Genomic DNA, 18426 nt, shown 5'->3' with positions numbered 1-18426 from the left:
TTATGCAATTTGCCATTTTTGAAATTATTTGTCGAGTTGGAAAATAAAAGAGATTTTCTTAGGAGTTTTTTTGAGGTCGCGCCAAGACCAAATTATGCGGTGTTTAGAGTTAGAAGATGAAAATAAAGGGATAACTCATCTAACGCTTTGGTATCGTATTTCGACGAGCAGGTTATATGCGATAATAGTCCTCTAGTGGGAATAGAAATTGCTTTAATATATTCTCCTCTGCTCTTTTCATGTTCTCTGTTATGCTTTCTTTGCAAACTCTGACAATTTGAGCTGCTGAGCGTTGAAATTAACCCAAATATTGATAAGATGAGCATTTATGATCCCTTGCTCCCAACGTCACAGAAAACTTTTGAGAGTTGAAAGCTCCCTTTCAGTTTAACTTTAGAAATTTACAATTGACTGGAACTTTTAGGAAGAAACTTCTGAAATTGACCTTCTGAATATCAAAGAAGTTCACCCTTCAAACAAACTTTAGTTACACGTTACAAAAATTTAGTAGTTTTTCTTTACATGTCAAAGTGCTCCCGATTAAATTAAAAAGGTCAATAAAATTTATCGCCAGCTCAAGATTGAAGTCCGAGCATTAGATGCCTAGCCTGACTTGATATCATCTTCGCGAAAACTTGCACCCGCCTGTAGGCTGGATGACATAAGAGAAGCAAGAAGACAATAATAATCAGTGGATACTTGTAAAAGTCTTGCAAAATACACAGTAAGAAATACTGACTGCTGAGACTCTACCCGTCAAAATCCTGAGTAAAGATAGGGGTAACCGCTTGATTCTTCGAGACCACATTCGTGAAATGGTCATGGTGTTCCAGAGACGATGATCCCCGCCTTCCGAAATTTAAAGAACTAGCGATGTTCACAGCTTTGATCACATTTTCTTTTCAAACCACGGCACTTAAATTCAGACAAGCATGACATAGATAACAAACAAATATTTCATATACTTATAGAAGATATTATTAGCAACCTGACAGGTTTCCTGCAGTTCTTCCTGAATCTAACTGTTCTCGCGGTACCAGGTCTGCTGTAAATATTTCCTTCATAAAAGATAGAAGAAAAATAGGTTATTGCAGTGTCAACATTTTTTATCTGTTAAATATGATTTGTAATCCTTTTAACATTATTTATAATCTAATACAACAGTGCATTACCTCCTCGGGTACTCCAAATTGAAACGAGGGATGCTGAGAACGTGAAGACTCTATCCCAAATGAACTTTGTGAGGCAGAGATGCTTGTTGCAGGGATCATTACAGTTTGATTCGAGGTTGTGCATTGACTTTTTAAATCAAACGAGCTGTTAGCAGAGGAGTCTGGATTAAGAGGCAGCGTTCCAAATACACCCAAGTTCATCGTTGATGTGTTGTCTCCAAAACTCATGCACAACTGGGAAACTTGCGAAGGATGTAGAGCCCCAGAAAGACACATGGGATGCAAATTTGGAGAATTCCTCATTGATAGCATCTGAAAATGGCGGGAATACAGATGAAAGTAGATCATGTTAGCATCAGCAAAGAACATAGTTTATTTATGGAAAATGAAAGAAAAATAAAAGAGAGAGGAGTATTGAGAGAAACAAGACCTTTTCTGACATTAGGAAAAGAAAACATGCTTACTACCAAGGATGATCATTTCACAATAATTTCCCCCCCACCATTATGGGGATTTAATAGATGGCAAAGTACTCAATGTAAGCATTGGATTATGAAAAGATGGTGGATGTGTCAATGTAGGTAAGTTGGCTGAATAATGTATATAATCACGTCTCTTGCATTTTCTTTTACATTTAGCTAGAATCTTACTTCTGCTCAATCTCCCATGAAAGGCATGGAGGCCTCACTTTGTATTTTTTATTAAAATCCCGATCCTGCACAACGTTAAATCTATTTGTCTAGGTGTAAATTCAAATTTATGCCCAACTTTAACTTAACTTTTTGATGTCAGTACTAAAAATGAAGTGTGTTCTAGTAACATTTCTTGATCTTATTCCATACAATGAACATCAACTTATATTAGGATTACAATGAAGAATGTGTGTCATAATCAAACTATGCATGCTACAATCAAGGATTAACATGTGGTATAATCATGGGATGATGCAAGTCATATATTGTTGATTATCAACACGTGTTGTAGTCAAGCCATAATATAACACTAATAATAGCATTCTCATTAACCACCCAAACTCAAGATGGTTGAATAAGTTTGAGTTTAGAAATGAGGAACTCAAAAACATTCAGAATGACAGGACATCGTGAAGATGTCAGCAATCCGGTCTCGAGTCATCATGAAAGTTCCAGAGTTGATGGTATAGACAGCGAATGATCAATATCGACAGAGAAGAACAGAGCAAATAGCAATGAGATTGGACGACAAAGGGTAGGGGCACAGGTCTCATAAGTAGAGAAATTTCAGTAATGATTAGATCGATGGTGAGGGATAGGAATCCCAGGATATTGATTTAGAAGGACTCAATAGTTGATGTCATGACCGCAGAGAGAAGAATCTCATGCAAAGAAAATCTCGATAATCGATGTCATAACCATCAGAATAGGAAACTAGTCGCGGAGAAAATCTCAGTGGTCAAGGTGGTGATCATAACGAGCAAGTCCTTGTAAAGATGCCGGTAACAGATAGAGCCGGAGTACTGAATATAAGATAACAGACCTTTTAAAGGGTGTCAATGACTAGGTGGAGGGTGACAAGAGATGGAGAACGAATAAATGTGGTGGAAAACTGCACCCTCAACACCCCCACCCCCCTCCCCACCCAAGCGGCCCCCTCTCCTTCAAAAGTACCAACCTTTAGCTAATAGAGGTTTTCTAGATGCAAAACCATGCTATGACACCAAATTAAAAATGAAGAATGTTGTACAATCAAACATCTTCGCTATAATCAATGCCACATGTGCTATGACCAAGGATAACACATGCTATAATCAAGAGATGATATACTCCTAATAATGATACACCATAATCAAATATGGATTCAGATCCTCTCCAATTAGCACCTAACTGGAGAGGGTCCAACAATGCGTGTTATAGTCAAGCATGATATACTGCTATAATGATATTCTAACAAATCAGACTGATTTTCTCTCTAATTCAGTTCAAGAAAGTAACTCAGACTCCCTTTGACCAAACTGTCCACTTAGTTCATTATAAAATTAGTTGTTGGCCTCAATGACCAAGCAATCAGCAGCAGCATTTACATCTTTTCCCTTGTCAAAACATATGTTTATGATCTCACAGCTCCATCCAACTTCATTGAACATCAGAACATGATTGAACATCCCAGACCAGCATGGATCAGACCAGACCCAGTCTGGTTCAACTCAGTCCAAAATCTGTAAAGCCAGCTCTGGTTCAGTGCAGACCAAGCCAGACCAGAACCCAGTTCTGATCAAACCAGACCAGAATCCAGTCGGAATCAGACCAGGCCAGTCTGGACCAGTTGAGAGTCTTGAGACCAGAGCCAAACCCAGTTTGGATCAGTCCAGTCTAAATCAGACCCAGTCTTGGGCTGGAACCAGTCCGATGATACTGGAACTGAACCCAAGTCAGACCTAAACCAATCTAGATCGAATTCGTACCAAACCCAAGAACTCAAGTTTATTTTTGAATATGTTAACAGATTTATTTGAGAACCTAGTATATGGTAAGCTTGTGTTGTGATTGTTATTGTTCTTGATGATGATTGTAATTAATATATGCATAAAATCAGAACTCTTGCTTGGTCACGTAGTGGTATTGCACGAATACATATCCCATTAAGATGTGGGTTGTAAGCATGACCTTCTGGCAGTGACTATATGTCTCATGGATGACTGACTTGTACATGTTCTTGATCACGTTTAATTAATGGGGAGTTGGAGAATCGAGACTAGACTGTGTATAAGCGGTACTGCTGTTATCTGGATATTCATGTTTCAGGATCATGTTTAAGAAGGCCAAGTGCCGTAACTATTTTTATCATGTTGCCTCGTATCGGAGGCCTACGGGGAGCCACCTTATATACATGAAAGTCCACACCTCTAATTCAAATAACCTAAAATTAAAAATATTTTGCATGTGTGATTGTGACAGTGAAGGACTTAAATGTTGTAGATAATGTTTTTTAGTTTAATTACGTTTTTATTTTATTGTATTCTGAAGTACAAGCATGTTTTCCTATACGTTTCTATCTATTAGTAGAAATTTTAGATAATGTTATATTATTAATCTATATGTATTATAACTCCCATATAGGTTAAATGTATTATAACTCACACACTTGCACATGTATTTATCCTTCATTTTACACGCTTGTTAGGAGTTTTCTGACTCCCCTAGGGTTGTTTACCCCAGACAGGGGGATCTTACTCACCAGGACTGAGAGTACTTCCAAGAGCAGACTCAGAGACAGTGATCACAGTCCTGCTTGATAGAGTTCATATCTTTCTCTCTAGATTAGGTATTACATGTTAGACATGTTTTTCAGCCGCTTGTGGCATATGTTTGAGACATTTGGATGTATCTTCTTTTATTCCATTCGGATAGATGTAGTTCCTTTGAGATCCTTATTGTTCTTGAAATATCTTTTTATCCTATAGTTTAAATTTTATTTTTTGATGTTCTAATTGTATTAATGCTCTGTATATAGATAGTATTAAAAAATTATAAGCAAGATACTTTCAATAGAAGTGGATGCAGCCATTTAAAAAATCATGGTTACGTTATTGGCCAAGTGACGTCCCTAGTTTAGTCCCACATCGATGAGAGAGTGAAAATTTAAAAAATTAAGGTGTTTATATAGTAAAGCCTAAGATTCAAGTGTAACAGGTGTAACATCAACCAGTCGATTTTAGCGGAGGATTGAGCCAAACAACGTGTTACACTCGGTGGGTCCCATAACTTACACCCCGCCAACAGGACGCAGGCCTGGAGAGATCCGGGGCGTGATAAATGGTATCAAAGTAATTGCCAGCCAGAAGTGTATAACTAAGTGCTATGCGGGGCTAAGTATTACATCATGTGAGCGCGGTGGGAGTCACCTCTAGAGCTCGTAGAAGCCACATCTAGAGTCCACATCGTCTGGTGATACTGTAACGAACCAATTGTCTTATCGCGACGAGGATGTCGCCTTTGTAAGGTAGGGTGATTGACAGACCCCCATATAGTCCCACATCGGGAAATGAGTGAAAAGTTAAAGTGGCTTAAATAGGTAAGTCCAAGACTTAGGTGTAACATTGCTAGTCGATTTTAGTGGTGATTTGAGCCAAACAACGCGTTACACTTAGTGGGCCCTATGGCTTACACGTGTTAAACGGGCCTGGGGCGTGACAAATTGTATCAAAGCAGTTGTTAGTTGGAATTGTGAAGCTAAGTGTTATACGGGGCTAAGTGCTACACTACGTGAGCGTGGTGGGAACCACCTCTAGCGCTCGTAAAAGCCACATCTAGAGTCCACATTGTTTGGTGATATTGGGATATTGCCAATTGTCAATCGCAACAAGGACGTCACATATGTAAGGTGGGGTGAGTGTGACGGCCTAGTTTAGTCCCACATTGGCGGGAGTGAAAAATTTAGGTCTTTATATAATGAAGCCTAAGACTCAAGTGTAACATCAGTGAGTTGATTTTGATGGTGAGTTGAGCCAAACAATGTGTTACACTCGGTGGGTCCCACGGCTTGCTTCGCGCCAACGAGCCCGTAGGTCCAAGGCGTGACATAGACCAGCTTTCTTATTAGGGCTGAAGAGCCGATTTACACCGACTAACATAGTGAGAACTCATAATAATGGATTGACTGGGTCTGACAAAAAAATCTCAGTGATCTGGGTAAAGCTTCTTATTTATGTACTTTACTTGCGACACATTCAACTTAAAACATAAAATTTTAACACCTATGCGCTAAGCAGACACATGCTTGAGATGCGAAGCTAGAATCATCTGCAAGGATGATGGATAATCTACATTATTGGGCGTGTCATTCATGCTCATTAAATCAGCAAGGAACATGGCGAAAACCTAGTGCTCTATTACGAGCATGTTTGGCAACATTGGATTATAGTCCACTTAGCTTATAATCCACAAATAGCTTATTAAGTCAAGAAGATATAATCCAAATTGTTTTGTAAATTCAGTGGATTATAATCCATTTCCAATAGTAGAGTGTTTGGCAAATGGGTGGCTTATAATCCATCCTCGTCCTCAAAATGACCAAAAATGGGTTGGAGATAGAGAAAGAGAGCTTTTGAATTTTCTTAATCATTGAAGGGGTTAAGTTGTCATTTACTCGGTCAAACTTTGTGGCTTATAAGTCAAAAAAATAATAAGCTGGGGGCAACCCAGCTTATTTCTCGTGGCTTATAAGTCAAAATAAGCTGTTTACCAAACATGTCCCGGTGGCTTATAAGCCACTTGAGCCACAAAAGCGGCTTAGGGGGTGTTTGGTTGCATTGTTTTTGAGAAATATTTTCTCAAAAGTACTGACGCATGGCATTTATGTAATTAAGAGTTTTCTATACATTTCTATAAACTGTGTTTGGCTCCAAAAAAATTTACAGAAATGTTTTCTGTAAAGTGCCCAAAAGTACCAAATTTTATGGAAATTGATTTCCTCTAAAATGGGAAAAAATCTCTTGGAAATCTGACGCATTCATTATTTAAATAATAAAACTCATTAACTCTTTTCTACAAAGTTCTCACTTTTCTATAAAGTTGGTGGTGTTTGGTTACATTTCTATAAATTATAGGAAATATTGTTATTTTTCCAAAAGTTATTTCTCATTTTCTTGTTTTGAACCAAACAAGCACAATACAAAAAATAAAAAAATTTGTACTTTTTAACTTCTCAAAACTTTTCCTATAATTTTTTTAAGAAATACAAGGAAATCAAATTTGGTATGGAAAACATTTCCTATAATTTATAGAAATGTAACCAAACACCCCCTTATAAGCCACTTTGACCAACCTTTATAGAAAAGTGTTAATGAGTTTTATTATTTAAATAATGAATGCGTCAGATTTCCAAGAGATTTCCTCCCATTTTAGAAGGAAATCAATTTCCATAAAATTTGGTACTTTTCTGTACTTTACAGAAAACATTTCTGTAAAATTTTTTGGAGCCAAACACAGTTTATAGAAATGTATAGAAAACTCTTAATTACATAAATGCCATGCGTCAGTACTTTTGAGAAAACATTTCTCAAAAACAATGCAACCAAACACCCCAAGACTTCAACCACCCCCGCTTAGGACAAGCTCACTTTTTTCTCCCTCAAACAAAATCCCCACCAAAACTCTTAATTAAGATTATTTTAACTGGTGTAGGCTTATCGTTATTAATTAAAGACTTAGAAAGAAGACACGCAACTCAAGCCACATCAAATACAATAATAAGTAATAACAACAATATTATTGTGTAGCTATGCACTTCCCGCTTTCTGATACAACACTATTTCTGTCCATTTCAAATTAGTGGCGATGTCACAAATTAAGTATTCTAAAAATTTCATTTACGTTGATTTATTAGTTAATGATGTAGGAGACGCTGAATATAAGTTATCAACCTATTTAACAAAATGAACTATGAAGAACTATAGACTAACATATATATTCACGTGTTCTAATGTGAGGAACAGTTAAATCTCATCTGTAACCTATATCTTGTGGCTTATTTAGTAAAATAAACTGCTACCTCGTAACTATTTTCTCTATGATATAACATTAGCTGAAAGTATTTATCAGTAACTGGAGAAAGCTAAAGCTCAGCATAATTGTTGGGTTGGCATTATGAGAAAAAAGAACAAGGCCAAAATCGTTTTGATGCAGCGTTAAGGCCAACAGGCCCAATACACCCAAAGGTGTACGGCTAGAGTTGTAATAAGCCCATGCATCGCAATAAGGATCTGGTCCATACCAACAAAGTAACGAATATTGGGCTTGAAATGTCCAAAATTATCTGGAGCCAGGTTCAGGTCGAACAATATCTGGCCTGACCTTGTTACCGTAATGATAATAATAATAACAATAAAAATAAAGAACAATTTTTCACTTTAGCCCTTTTAAATTTTTTTATTATTAAAATCGACCCTTTTTTCTTTTATTTACCAAAACCGACCCGATTTCTTGATTAGCGGCTTAATCACATTCCTAATTAGTCGGGGTTGCCAACCCCGACTATTTAGGAGGGTCTTAAACCCTAATTAGAAGCCTTAAACCCTAAAAATTAATATCCTAAATAGTCGGGGTTGGCAACCCCGACTAATTAGGAATGTGATTAAGCCGCTAATCAAGAAATCGGGTCGGTTTTGGTAAATAAAAGAAAAAAGGGTCGATTTTAATAATAAAAAATTTAAAAGGGCTAAAGTGAAAAATTGTTCGGGTTTTTACGATGTGAGACCCCCCTCCGAATCTTACTTATTTCTAAATAGACCCCCGTATCTTGATATTTCTACATAAGTTGTTTAGAAAACCCCCTCGGTCAGATTAGTAACCCATATTGTCATCGTCACTATTAAAATTTTATTTTGGATGGACCGTGGTTCTTTTCAACAATTGGGAATGATGCTAGTATTGTGATTTAACCTACATGGTTAAGGGCTAACCGTGGTTAGGTAAGTCGTTCGGACGGGAAACATCCGTGAGGGGGGTTCTTTTCAACAGCTTACGTGATTCGGGGGGCTATTTGGAAATATTAAGACGCGGGGGTTGTCATTCAGAAATAAGGAAGATTTGTGGGGGGGTCTTGTGTCGTAAAAACCCCAATTTTGTAAGGTTGAGTTTGAGAAAGAGACGGTGACTTCACTAAACACTGACCGATATCTTTTCAGCTCTTTTCATCAGGGGTCAGTCAGTCGGCTGCCTTTTTTTTTCTTTTTTCAGGACGTTTGCAAGCAGCACGTCCGACTTCTAATCATGTCAGATGAGAGCGTGTGTGATGTGAAAATGATGCAGGGAGTTGACAGGTGATGATTTTAGGGAGAAATCAGATTGTGACAAAGTTTAGAACATCCAACGGCAAAAAACAAAAGGAAAATGATAGGGGCAACCACACACTCTCTCTCGCTACAGTACACCGGGTCACACATGTGATTTTAAATTTCTTTGAGTGGCCCGGTGCACTGTAGCAAAAGAAAGAGAGAGATAGTGTGATTGGAGTTGTGGTTGTGGGTGTGCCCCAAGTACCACTCAAAGAAAGATTTTCAATTGGAACAATGATAAGTATAATATTATTGTACTCATTTGGTACTCCCACTCACAAAAGAGCGGGCGTCATGATGACTCACCACATGATAATTATCATGTTGTGAGTCATCATGACCCCCGCTCTTTTGCGAGTGGGAGTACCAAATGAGTACAATGTGAAGTATTACATTTAGCATTTTTCCTTTCGATTAGATTTCTACGCGCAACTTTAATTGATTATAACTTTTGATTTCTTTCCTAGAATTTTTATTATAATATGTTTTCGGGAAGAAAAAAAATGCTTAAAGATGATAATCCTGATGATTTTGGATTGAATAAAGGTGAGGTGGATGTTGTTATCTGGGTCGGCTATTTTTTTTGCCCTTTTTCTATTTTGCCTCTTTTAAGAAAATGGATGAATCCGCTGAATTTCGTACTAAATATCAGCAACTTTATTTCTTGACCTCTCAATAGATTTTATACACTTATTAACATTCATGTATTTATACCATTTCTAGCCTCAACCATATGAATTTATTTTAAGACAACTTACTACCTTAAACTTCGGCGAAAAAGATTCATAGTGTTCTTAATGACCATAAAATCATCAACAATTTTTAGTATAAAATAATATGGTTTGTAAATTTTTTAATTATCAATTATGTGGTGACACCACTTTCTAAAAAATTTGGATCCGCCGGTGCCTTTCATTTTTGTTTATAGCTTAATTTTTGTTTAATGTCGACTCCTTCGGTTACTTACAACAATCTCTCATACTTCATGGAATCATTTAGATGTAGTTGACCTTTTTCTTTAACCTGCATGCACATGTTAAGTGCATTCCTTATACTCTGTCATTGTGAGTTTGATTTGAGCACTTAAGGATGTAGTACCAAATTTATCATTGTAAGTTTAATTTGGAAATTATTTGCAGATTATGATGTCTGACGCAGCGCGGAAGTGATAATCTCGGAATCCACTAAGGGTGTTCTTTGAATCCACAAAGAACGATCTTCGAATCCACGAAGAACTTCGAATACACGAAGAAAATATTAAAAAAAAAAGAAATTTTATTAATGAAAAGTTATGCCTCTAGGGCTTACAAGACTCTTCTTAAATAGAAAAAAAAACAAGACTTCTACAGGGACTCTAATTCCTACAAGGACTCTCAACTTACCAAAAATGGTAAAAAATTCCTAAAACATTAAAACTCCTAAAAAGACTCCTTATGATTAGGAAAGTCCTCCGGTCAAATCTGAGATCAAATCGGATTTGTTTCCTAAACAAAACAGACTCCTAAAATATTACTAAAAATAGTAAAAAACGGATAAAAATGCAAATATCTCTCAAACCGTAAGGAATTTGGCGAAACTGAGAACGTAAACCGAACCCGAATGGGTAGGTTTGTATGGCTCCGTCTCGTCGAGATAGTCGATTTTCATATATAATTCGTCCAATTCCGACGTACGGTTTGAAAGTTACGGCCGTTTCTTCGAAACAAGTTATTTTCTTCGACCAAGCCCGCATTTGGGCTTGCGACTGTCCCACTTTGACATAAACGTGTCTGCTAAGTGTTCTACATCCTTAAGTCCAAACTGGCACAATGCAAATTTGCAGTTCTCTTGATTTATCCTGATTTGGATGCACCCCAGATCCATTTAGGCTATATCTAGACATAAATGTCGCCCACCGCATAAGAAAGATAGAGCTCTGATTTGGGTCATCCAGTGTCAGGTTTCCCAGCTGCAACCGAAGAATGACTCATTCTTGTTGATTAGAACCTTCTTATCTCGACGCCTGCAGATTGACGACGTCATGACTTGGTGACACAGGTTCACAGGCTCCAGTAGTTTTGGCGCGTAAAAGAGCGTAGAGTAAACTGGCTTGACTTGTTCTCCTCCTAAAGGTTTTGTATTACCTGAGACACGAGTCTATATACGCCATCGCCTGTCTTTGTTTTGTTTTAATCCTCTCGAACTAGTTTCAGGCTCTTATGCATTCCTTCGAACCAGTTTTCATGCTTTTTGTTAGGGGTGACTGGCATTCGGAGGATGTGCCTGGACCATCACGCAGGCTTTAGGTAGTGTAAGTGCATGCACAATTTCAGCATCTCAAGTCTTGTGCACAGTTTCAGCACCAAGTATTATATTTTCGCACCACTTAGCCAACGATTCGAATTCAATCTAACACGTTCCTTTCTAATGTATGTCGTAACTTGTAAGGCAAAAACTGCGTACCTTATTTCCATCAGATGCTTAACGTTAGCAAGGTAGTACTTATGGTTCCCTCTGGATTTCTATTCAAAAATTTCCGAGGAACCACAGTTAGAAGTGTAAAATATATAAATTTATGTAGGGAATTGGATTTGCTGTGGTATGAACAGCTGGTAACTATCAGGGTTACAGGCTTACAGTCTATACAAAAGTACTTGTTCTGCGTAAGTAATGCAAATTTAACGTCAAAAATTTGTGAAATTGATAATTAGTAGGTGGACAAATATGAGAGTAGTTCTGCTCATATGCGAATTTAGTTACACTTTCAGAATATCAAAACAGTTATACATGTGATGGGGAATCCTTTGCATTTACATGAATTGTTACGTCATATAAATTGTTTTTTCCTTTTTTTTTAATACATCGAATGCTGAAATGTGTTTCAGCCTTCCTATGTTGTAGGGACTTTCATTTGACGATGGACAGTCGAAGGGTTAAACTCGCTCTGTTAACTATACGACCCCTTTGTTTTCACTTCCATCGAAAGTTTTAGTAAACATCAAGTGGATACCATGCATGACGATGAGGTAAAAAAAAATAGATCTTTGTGTCATAAACTTGAATTTAAGGCCAGATCTTTTGCTAATCAATAGGTCGCAGATTTATACATGCATCCTTGGTTCTCTTTTCTCCTTTGCTGGCTTCTTGTTTAATCTTTTTGTTGATTTTTTTTAATAACAGTTTTGATGGCTTATATCTTAAACTGACTTTTTGGTATCTGAGATCATATTTTCTAATGAAAACTTGCTGAGTATTTCTGCAATTGATATTGCACTATGGATAATGAACTAAGAAATTTTAACAGCAATGCAGGTACGCACTTGAAGAAAAACAAAAAGAATTGCAAGGAATGCGTAAATCTTTGTATGACATAGCTAGTTTCTCTTGCTGAACATTCTCTATGCGCCGTGTTGCATTAAATACAATATGAATGCTAATAGATAATCACTCTTATGAGTAACGATGATAATCCAAAGAACGATGAAGGTTTCAATTTGTGGAATTTATGGACGTCTATACAATTATGCATACATGTGGACATACACCGTGCTTGAGATCATGGTACACGTACAAACATTATTTTCCTTCCATCTTCCTTTTATTGCTTGTTTGTGCTACATTATATATGAGGGAGGGGCTCCTAAAATTCCCTGCTTTGGACTCAAGAGAGCACATTTTCTTATGATTCACTTTAGGAAGGCTACCTGATTATAGCTTTGGCTTTATTTTGACTTGTGTGCTTGCTGAATTAGTGAATTTGTTATAGTTAATAGATGTCCTTAGCTCCATATTCTTTGTTTTGCAGGGAAGTCTGCTCTACTGGGCAACTAACAATTCACTGACCCTAATTCAGGTGTGTCTGATACTTCTTTCTCGGTCTTTTGGCGCGGGAATTGCAGTGAAGGACTTTTTAAATACTAGAAGGTGATGTGTTACTCCTACAGCACGTCCTTGTACAATGCTCAAGGCTCTAGGCTGCGTAGAAGGAGAAACTTTTAATTTGTTATGGGCCCAAACAATGGATTCAATGAGTTCTTGCCAATAACCACGGCTGCTGAATAGAAACATTAAACTAAAAGCCCACACAAAATGAGCACCTAAGAAAAAAAAAAGACCGTACGCAGATAATGAAGAACCATAAGACTGAATTATCTGAGATGCCCGTGCCCGTAAGAAATCCTGAAGTGCGATAGTGTAATTTCACAGCGCTCACTCAGTTTCCTTTCGTTACATCATTCAAGTGCTTGTGCTTATACTTTTCCGTTACAGCATCATCTTGTGAATTTGTCTTAGCTATACCGCTCATCTTACATATTTGTTAGGATGTTCTCATGTATCTATCTAAAACCTGAAGTCCTGATGCTGAGCGCGTATCGACTAAGTTTTTGTTTCGTGTTTTCTTAATATAGTACTGGAATAGCTTTTGTGAGGGGGGGAAAGAAAGACTTGTGTGAGAGAGATTCCAATAATATGGTAGCTGGAATAGCTTTTGTGAGGGGGGGGGGGGGGGGGGGGGGGGGGGGGGGGGGGGGGAAAGGTACTTGGTGTAGAGAGTATTCGCGAACAATGCGTCTGCCATTAATCACCCCATGTTTTCCTTTTAGCACATCCAACAGCAAAACTGTTCCTCGTACCAATTCTCACTTTACCAAACAACAATTCTTGCAGCAATTATCTCTGACAAAATCCATAGATAAAAATCCTAAAGAAGAAGCAGAAAACAATATGGTTGAGAGTGGCAAAATTTTGCAGCAGGATATTGTGGCTGAAAACAATATTTTGCAGCATGGTATTCCTCCTGAAACTGTGCCTCCTGAGAAGTTGCTTCTGTTGACGTGATTAATAATATGTGAGTATAGTCCCCCATCGGATAAGATACGAAAGAGTGATGAGTTTAAATAGGAGTTTGGGTCAATATCTAATAGCTATAGCTTTTTAGTTAAAATTGATTCCTAACTTCTGTTTAAAGCCCACCAACTCTAGATTTGGCCCGATTTCTCCCCCAACAGCTTCATCTAAGTATTTGATCGTTTATGTATCCTTTTTCACATTCTTATGCTTCCCATTTCATCCAGTAAATACTGGATCAGTTTGATCAAATTGCATCTCATCTTTTAAGTCAATGTATTCCCTTCTCATTTCATTCATCTAGTTAAATTACGTCGATCCCGAAGGGTTATATATTGTATATAGATTCTAACAACCGCGTTTAAGCAGGGAAGGAAACCAGAGGGGATACAGCACTTGGAGAGAAATTATGATCTGAAGGTCCCAGATACTCCTACCAAGGTTTGGTGAATATTAGGAAGGGAAGATAAAGTTCCAAAGTCAATCTAATATTATTAGTTATTTCAAATTAGTTCTGATGTTAGTTATCTCGTCTAAATTGCCCAGCGTAGGTCGTGTTAGTTAACGACAATCAGCGCGTCGCGTTTTTTACAGTCAATTAGTCGTTTATAAACTTGAAACTCGGTTCGGGGGGTTCAAACAGGTTCAAAGAAAACATGGTTGGGTTTGAAAGTAACTAAAACAGAGGGGCATGATATAGCTGTGAACATAAATTGTTCCAATTTGGAAACAGTTTAGATTTTCTCGGAGTTCTCTGGCATGATATAGCTGTGAACATAAATTCTCCAAGTTGTATGCAGCGGCTGTCCTCAGGTGGGAATAAAATTTGCTTCAAGATATTCTGTTGTACTTTTTTACATGTTTTTCTGTTATTTTACATGTTTTTCTGTTATATGCTTTATTGCAGAGTTTGACAAAACGAACCCCGACTGCTTGTTGTGGATGCTGAAAATGATCAAAGTATCTGAACAAAAAGGAGCATTATCATCCCCTGTTCCCAAAGTCATTGAATGTGAGGGTTGAAGGTTCCATTCAAAGAATTTGTTCAGCTTAACTCGAGAAATTTACAATTTACCGCAACTTTTTTAGGAGGAAGCTTCTGAAACTGGCTTTTCAAAAATCAAAGTAGTTCACCCTTCAAGCAGAAGTTATCACCTCTGTCATAATCATCAAATGTTGAAGTCCACGTCCATCAAAGTTCAGTTGGTCACCAAGTAAACCAACGCCAATGAGGAAAACATCTACAGGTGATGACATTTTTTGTTTCCTACCTGTGATAATTACAGGTGATTGAGATGCAAACGTAAGCATGAGCCAAAACTTCCATGCATTTGGTTGTAGCTAACCAAAGTTTTGTCATGAATGCACAAAATTCTTGAAATTAACGAGTAGTCAGTATTCTCTGATTAGGTGAAGCGTAGCACAACATAACTTTAATGAAGCAATTCAAATGCAGTTTGTTTGTGTCGAAAGTTGGTTTATTTGTCGAATCCATTACAATTGTTTATCAATTACAGATTCAAAAGAGTTAATCTTTTTATAAGATTACTCGCTTACACAAATAAAACAAAAATTACAACTCTCTTTAAACACACGCAGATGACGTTTATCACCCGCTGCTTCGCGTGGGATCTTTGCCTGTGCTGGGGACGGGTTAGTCTGTGGACCGCCGCGGATCAGATCCAGTTGACAGTGATAGATTAATGCTCTTGCTTTACAAAGGAAATAATCGTAGAAATTATAATCTCGACCAAGCGAGATTACGACTCTTCTCGAGATCAAAACCAAATTTGATCCGGAGGAAAGGGGGAACGGGCCTCAGATCCTTCAAATAACTTCCTCTTTATACTAAAGCTCGCCAAGATCTGCTAGTCCTCCTCTAAAATTTGTGGTTCACTCTCCAAGTTAACAGCACCTCGCCCTCTGATTTTAGATCTCTGCAACTCGCCCTCTGATTTTAGATCTCTGCAAATGAAGGTCCTAGGCTTGTATTTATAAGCTTCGGTTGCAACGTTTTAGGATAGGAATTGATGATTTGACCTCATCCGTAGTTAATAACTGCTTAACTATGTTTAGGGATAGCTTCAAAGCAGTTGGGAGGCTCTGAAATGATCAAATCCCGTGAAAACCCGTCGAAAACGCGTTTTCAGATCACGAGCCACTAGAAGGTGGCTCAGCCATTGGCCGAGCCACTGACTTTGGCCGAGTCATTTTGGTGCGACTCGACCGCCAAGGGTTGTTTCGGTTTTTTGGGTTTTGACTTGGTTCGTCGTTACATGCATTTCGTTGTTTCGTTGATTTGTACACTTCACTGATTCGCTTCATGCGCTTGTCGGCGTCAGATAATTCTCCTTTACTAGAATGATGACGTTCATCGTCTTCTCTCCGTCTCGAGCTGTGTTCGTGGACCTATAGGCAATTTTTGACGCCTACACAGTTGTTATTCATAAACATGCTTGGAAATCTAAGATTTTTTGTACATATGACTACTGGTGCAACTTTAACACAAAGGGAGTAAAGTGCAATGGATTCTTAAAAAGATTGGAACTTGGGAGGATAAGGAATTTAGGTGCTTAGATGGTAAAGGTGTGTGACACAAATCTCCACAATTTGTTGTTACCATGCAGTATAAGGTCCTTATCCCTTAGCTTTGAAGATGAATGCAGACTTTAATATTGAAAACACATTCTTTTCAAGGAAAATGTTGAAAGAGACAAAACACACCCAGCACATTGTAAGAACAAAAAAATACGCATGATGCATGTTCATCTCCATCCACTTTGTCGTGCTCCTGCTACAAGATAAGGTGGGGGGCACTTTATATTTTGGGGTACTGAATCCTTTCACTAAAAGCCTAATTAAAGGTTTAATCAACTATGCGCATCAAAATATTCTGTCAAATACTATAACTATTTTAAACAAACTCCAGTGGCGAGACTTAATTAGTCTAATTAACTTTATATTTTGTCATTTAATCCTTCCACTAACTCTAATTTAAGGTTTAACGTCTTAATCCAAAGGGATTAATTAGAGCCCTGTATTGATGTGAATCTACAATCAGCAACAAAAATGGATATGTAGCCCAAGAAAATTAGTAAAAGGAGATTGGGTCTCCACGTCTATGCAAAAAAGTGGATAATTTTATTTAAAGAACCACTTGATGATTCCTAAATCAAGTGATTCCTAAATCTCCATCCAATCAACTAGGAAATGATATTGCTAAAGGTTTAATCTCACCTATCATTTATGGACACAACTATTATTCAATTTTTTTTGCCCCCTTGCATAGCGTAAGCATTTTTCTATGTCTATTTTAAAAAATATATATCTAATAGTTTAATGCTAGTGGATTTTATGGGGAAAACACTACTTTGTGACAATTATCCAATTATCATTGGAATATATGGAGATGTGATGCACAAGGAAGAAGAAAAGTGGTGAAGTTTTGTGCTCCGGATGGACCAAAAACAAGTTATTCCTTTCTTTATTGGTGGTTAGAAGAGGATGAAACCTCTCCCCACAAACAATTCCGAAAAAATCTTTCCCTTTTGCACCCCTTTCTTAATACAACACTTTCTCATTAGGCTGCCAAAAACCACCCATATTGTAATTTTACCCATAATTTTTTTGGCCAAAAAGTTTCCATCTCACAAGAGCCAAAAAGATTTCAAAGGAGTATGGATTAGCTGGAAAAAATATATCTATTGTCTCAGATTAGCTGAAAAAGCCTGAATTATCCTCTAAACTAAGGGAAGGTGAATTTGCAATTAAGCTTTCATTAGGTTAGAAGTAAGATTAGATCACTCTTAAATGTCCTTTTACTTGTAACTTCTCTTGAGAATATGGAGATTCTCAAATTGGTAACAATGTTTAGGGTTTGAGGTAAGATTAGACTCCTTTGTTGGGGATTCGAAACAGTCAAATCGAACCCTTACCCTTCCGGACCTTGTTAGAAAGTTAAGAAAGAAAGAAATTCACCACAAATAAAGATCATAGTAAAAGAGACGAACACACAGATTTAACGAGGTTCGGCAACGTGCCTACGTCCTCGGGAACCACATCACACAATTCTTTGATTAATTGAAGAAAGAATACAAGCACTCAAACTATGGTTTAATCTCTCTGAGATTCTCTCTCTAAAAACTCTCTTTCTGATAGTTTCTGATGGTCTGATAAACCCTAAAAACGTTTGGGTATTTATATCAATTTGAATCAAAACAGAATCCAAAACAGTTTAGGAAACTGCCAGCTCGATTCACGGTCGACCGGATAAACGACAAAACCCAGACTGTGCTTACAGGGTTTTCACGGTCGACCGAACCTTCTGTCACGGTCGACCGGAAAAAGTCCAGAGACTTACTTAGTTTAAGGGTCCAGGAGCGGTCGACCGCACCAACCGTCGCGGTTAACCGAAAAAAGTCCAGAGACTTTTTCCAGTCTCGTGCACGTTCGCGGTGACGATGTTTAGGACTTCAGGTAAGATTAGACTCTTTATCGTACAAGTTGCATTTTAAAGGATAATATTGGATGGTGACAATGTTTGTCCAATGATGGTTCTTTTCCCCTTTCTTTTATCTTTATATGCCGACATCTTAAGATTCTGTGAGTAACATG

General features: G+C 37.6%; 1 protein-coding gene across 2 annotated transcripts; it reads right to left on the bottom strand.

Annotated features, from left to right (window-relative positions):
• On the bottom strand, positions 360–2723 carry LOC109831879. 2 transcript variants are annotated; one of them, XM_020399345.1, is made up of 4 exons: positions 1173–2718; positions 989–1058; positions 754–898; positions 360–652 (listed from the first exon to the last, which is right to left on the bottom strand). In XM_020399345.1, the coding sequence occupies exons 1-4, from the start codon at positions 1539–1541 to the stop codon at positions 604–606; spliced, it is 633 nt and encodes a 210-aa protein (XP_020254934.1). In that variant the 5' UTR covers positions 1542–2718; the 3' UTR covers positions 360–603. The 2 variants fall into 2 exon arrangements, with proteins under 2 accessions (XP_020254934.1, XP_020254935.1); XM_020399346.1 differs by having other exon boundaries at positions 561–652; positions 740–898; positions 1173–2723.

Source organism: Asparagus officinalis, chromosome 2, assembly GCF_001876935.1.
Source record: "Asparagus officinalis chromosome 2, Aspof.V1, whole genome shotgun sequence".
Taxonomy (NCBI): domain Eukaryota; kingdom Viridiplantae; phylum Streptophyta; class Magnoliopsida; order Asparagales; family Asparagaceae; genus Asparagus; species Asparagus officinalis.
This window is presented reverse-complemented; position numbering and strand designations above follow the sequence as displayed.

Coding starts and splice junctions, on each gene's coding strand:
- LOC109831879 (XM_020399345.1), bottom strand. CDS start 1,541: ATGTTCTTTGCTGATGCTAACATGATCTACTTTCATCTGTATTCCCGC. Junction 1,059..1,172: donor AATTTGGAGTACCCGAGGAG/GTAATGCACTGT, acceptor TCTTTTATGAAG/GAAATATTTACAGCAGACCT. Junction 653..753: donor TTTACTCAGGATTTTGACGG/GTAGAGTCTCAG, acceptor TATGTCATCCAG/CCTACAGGCGGGTGCAAGTT.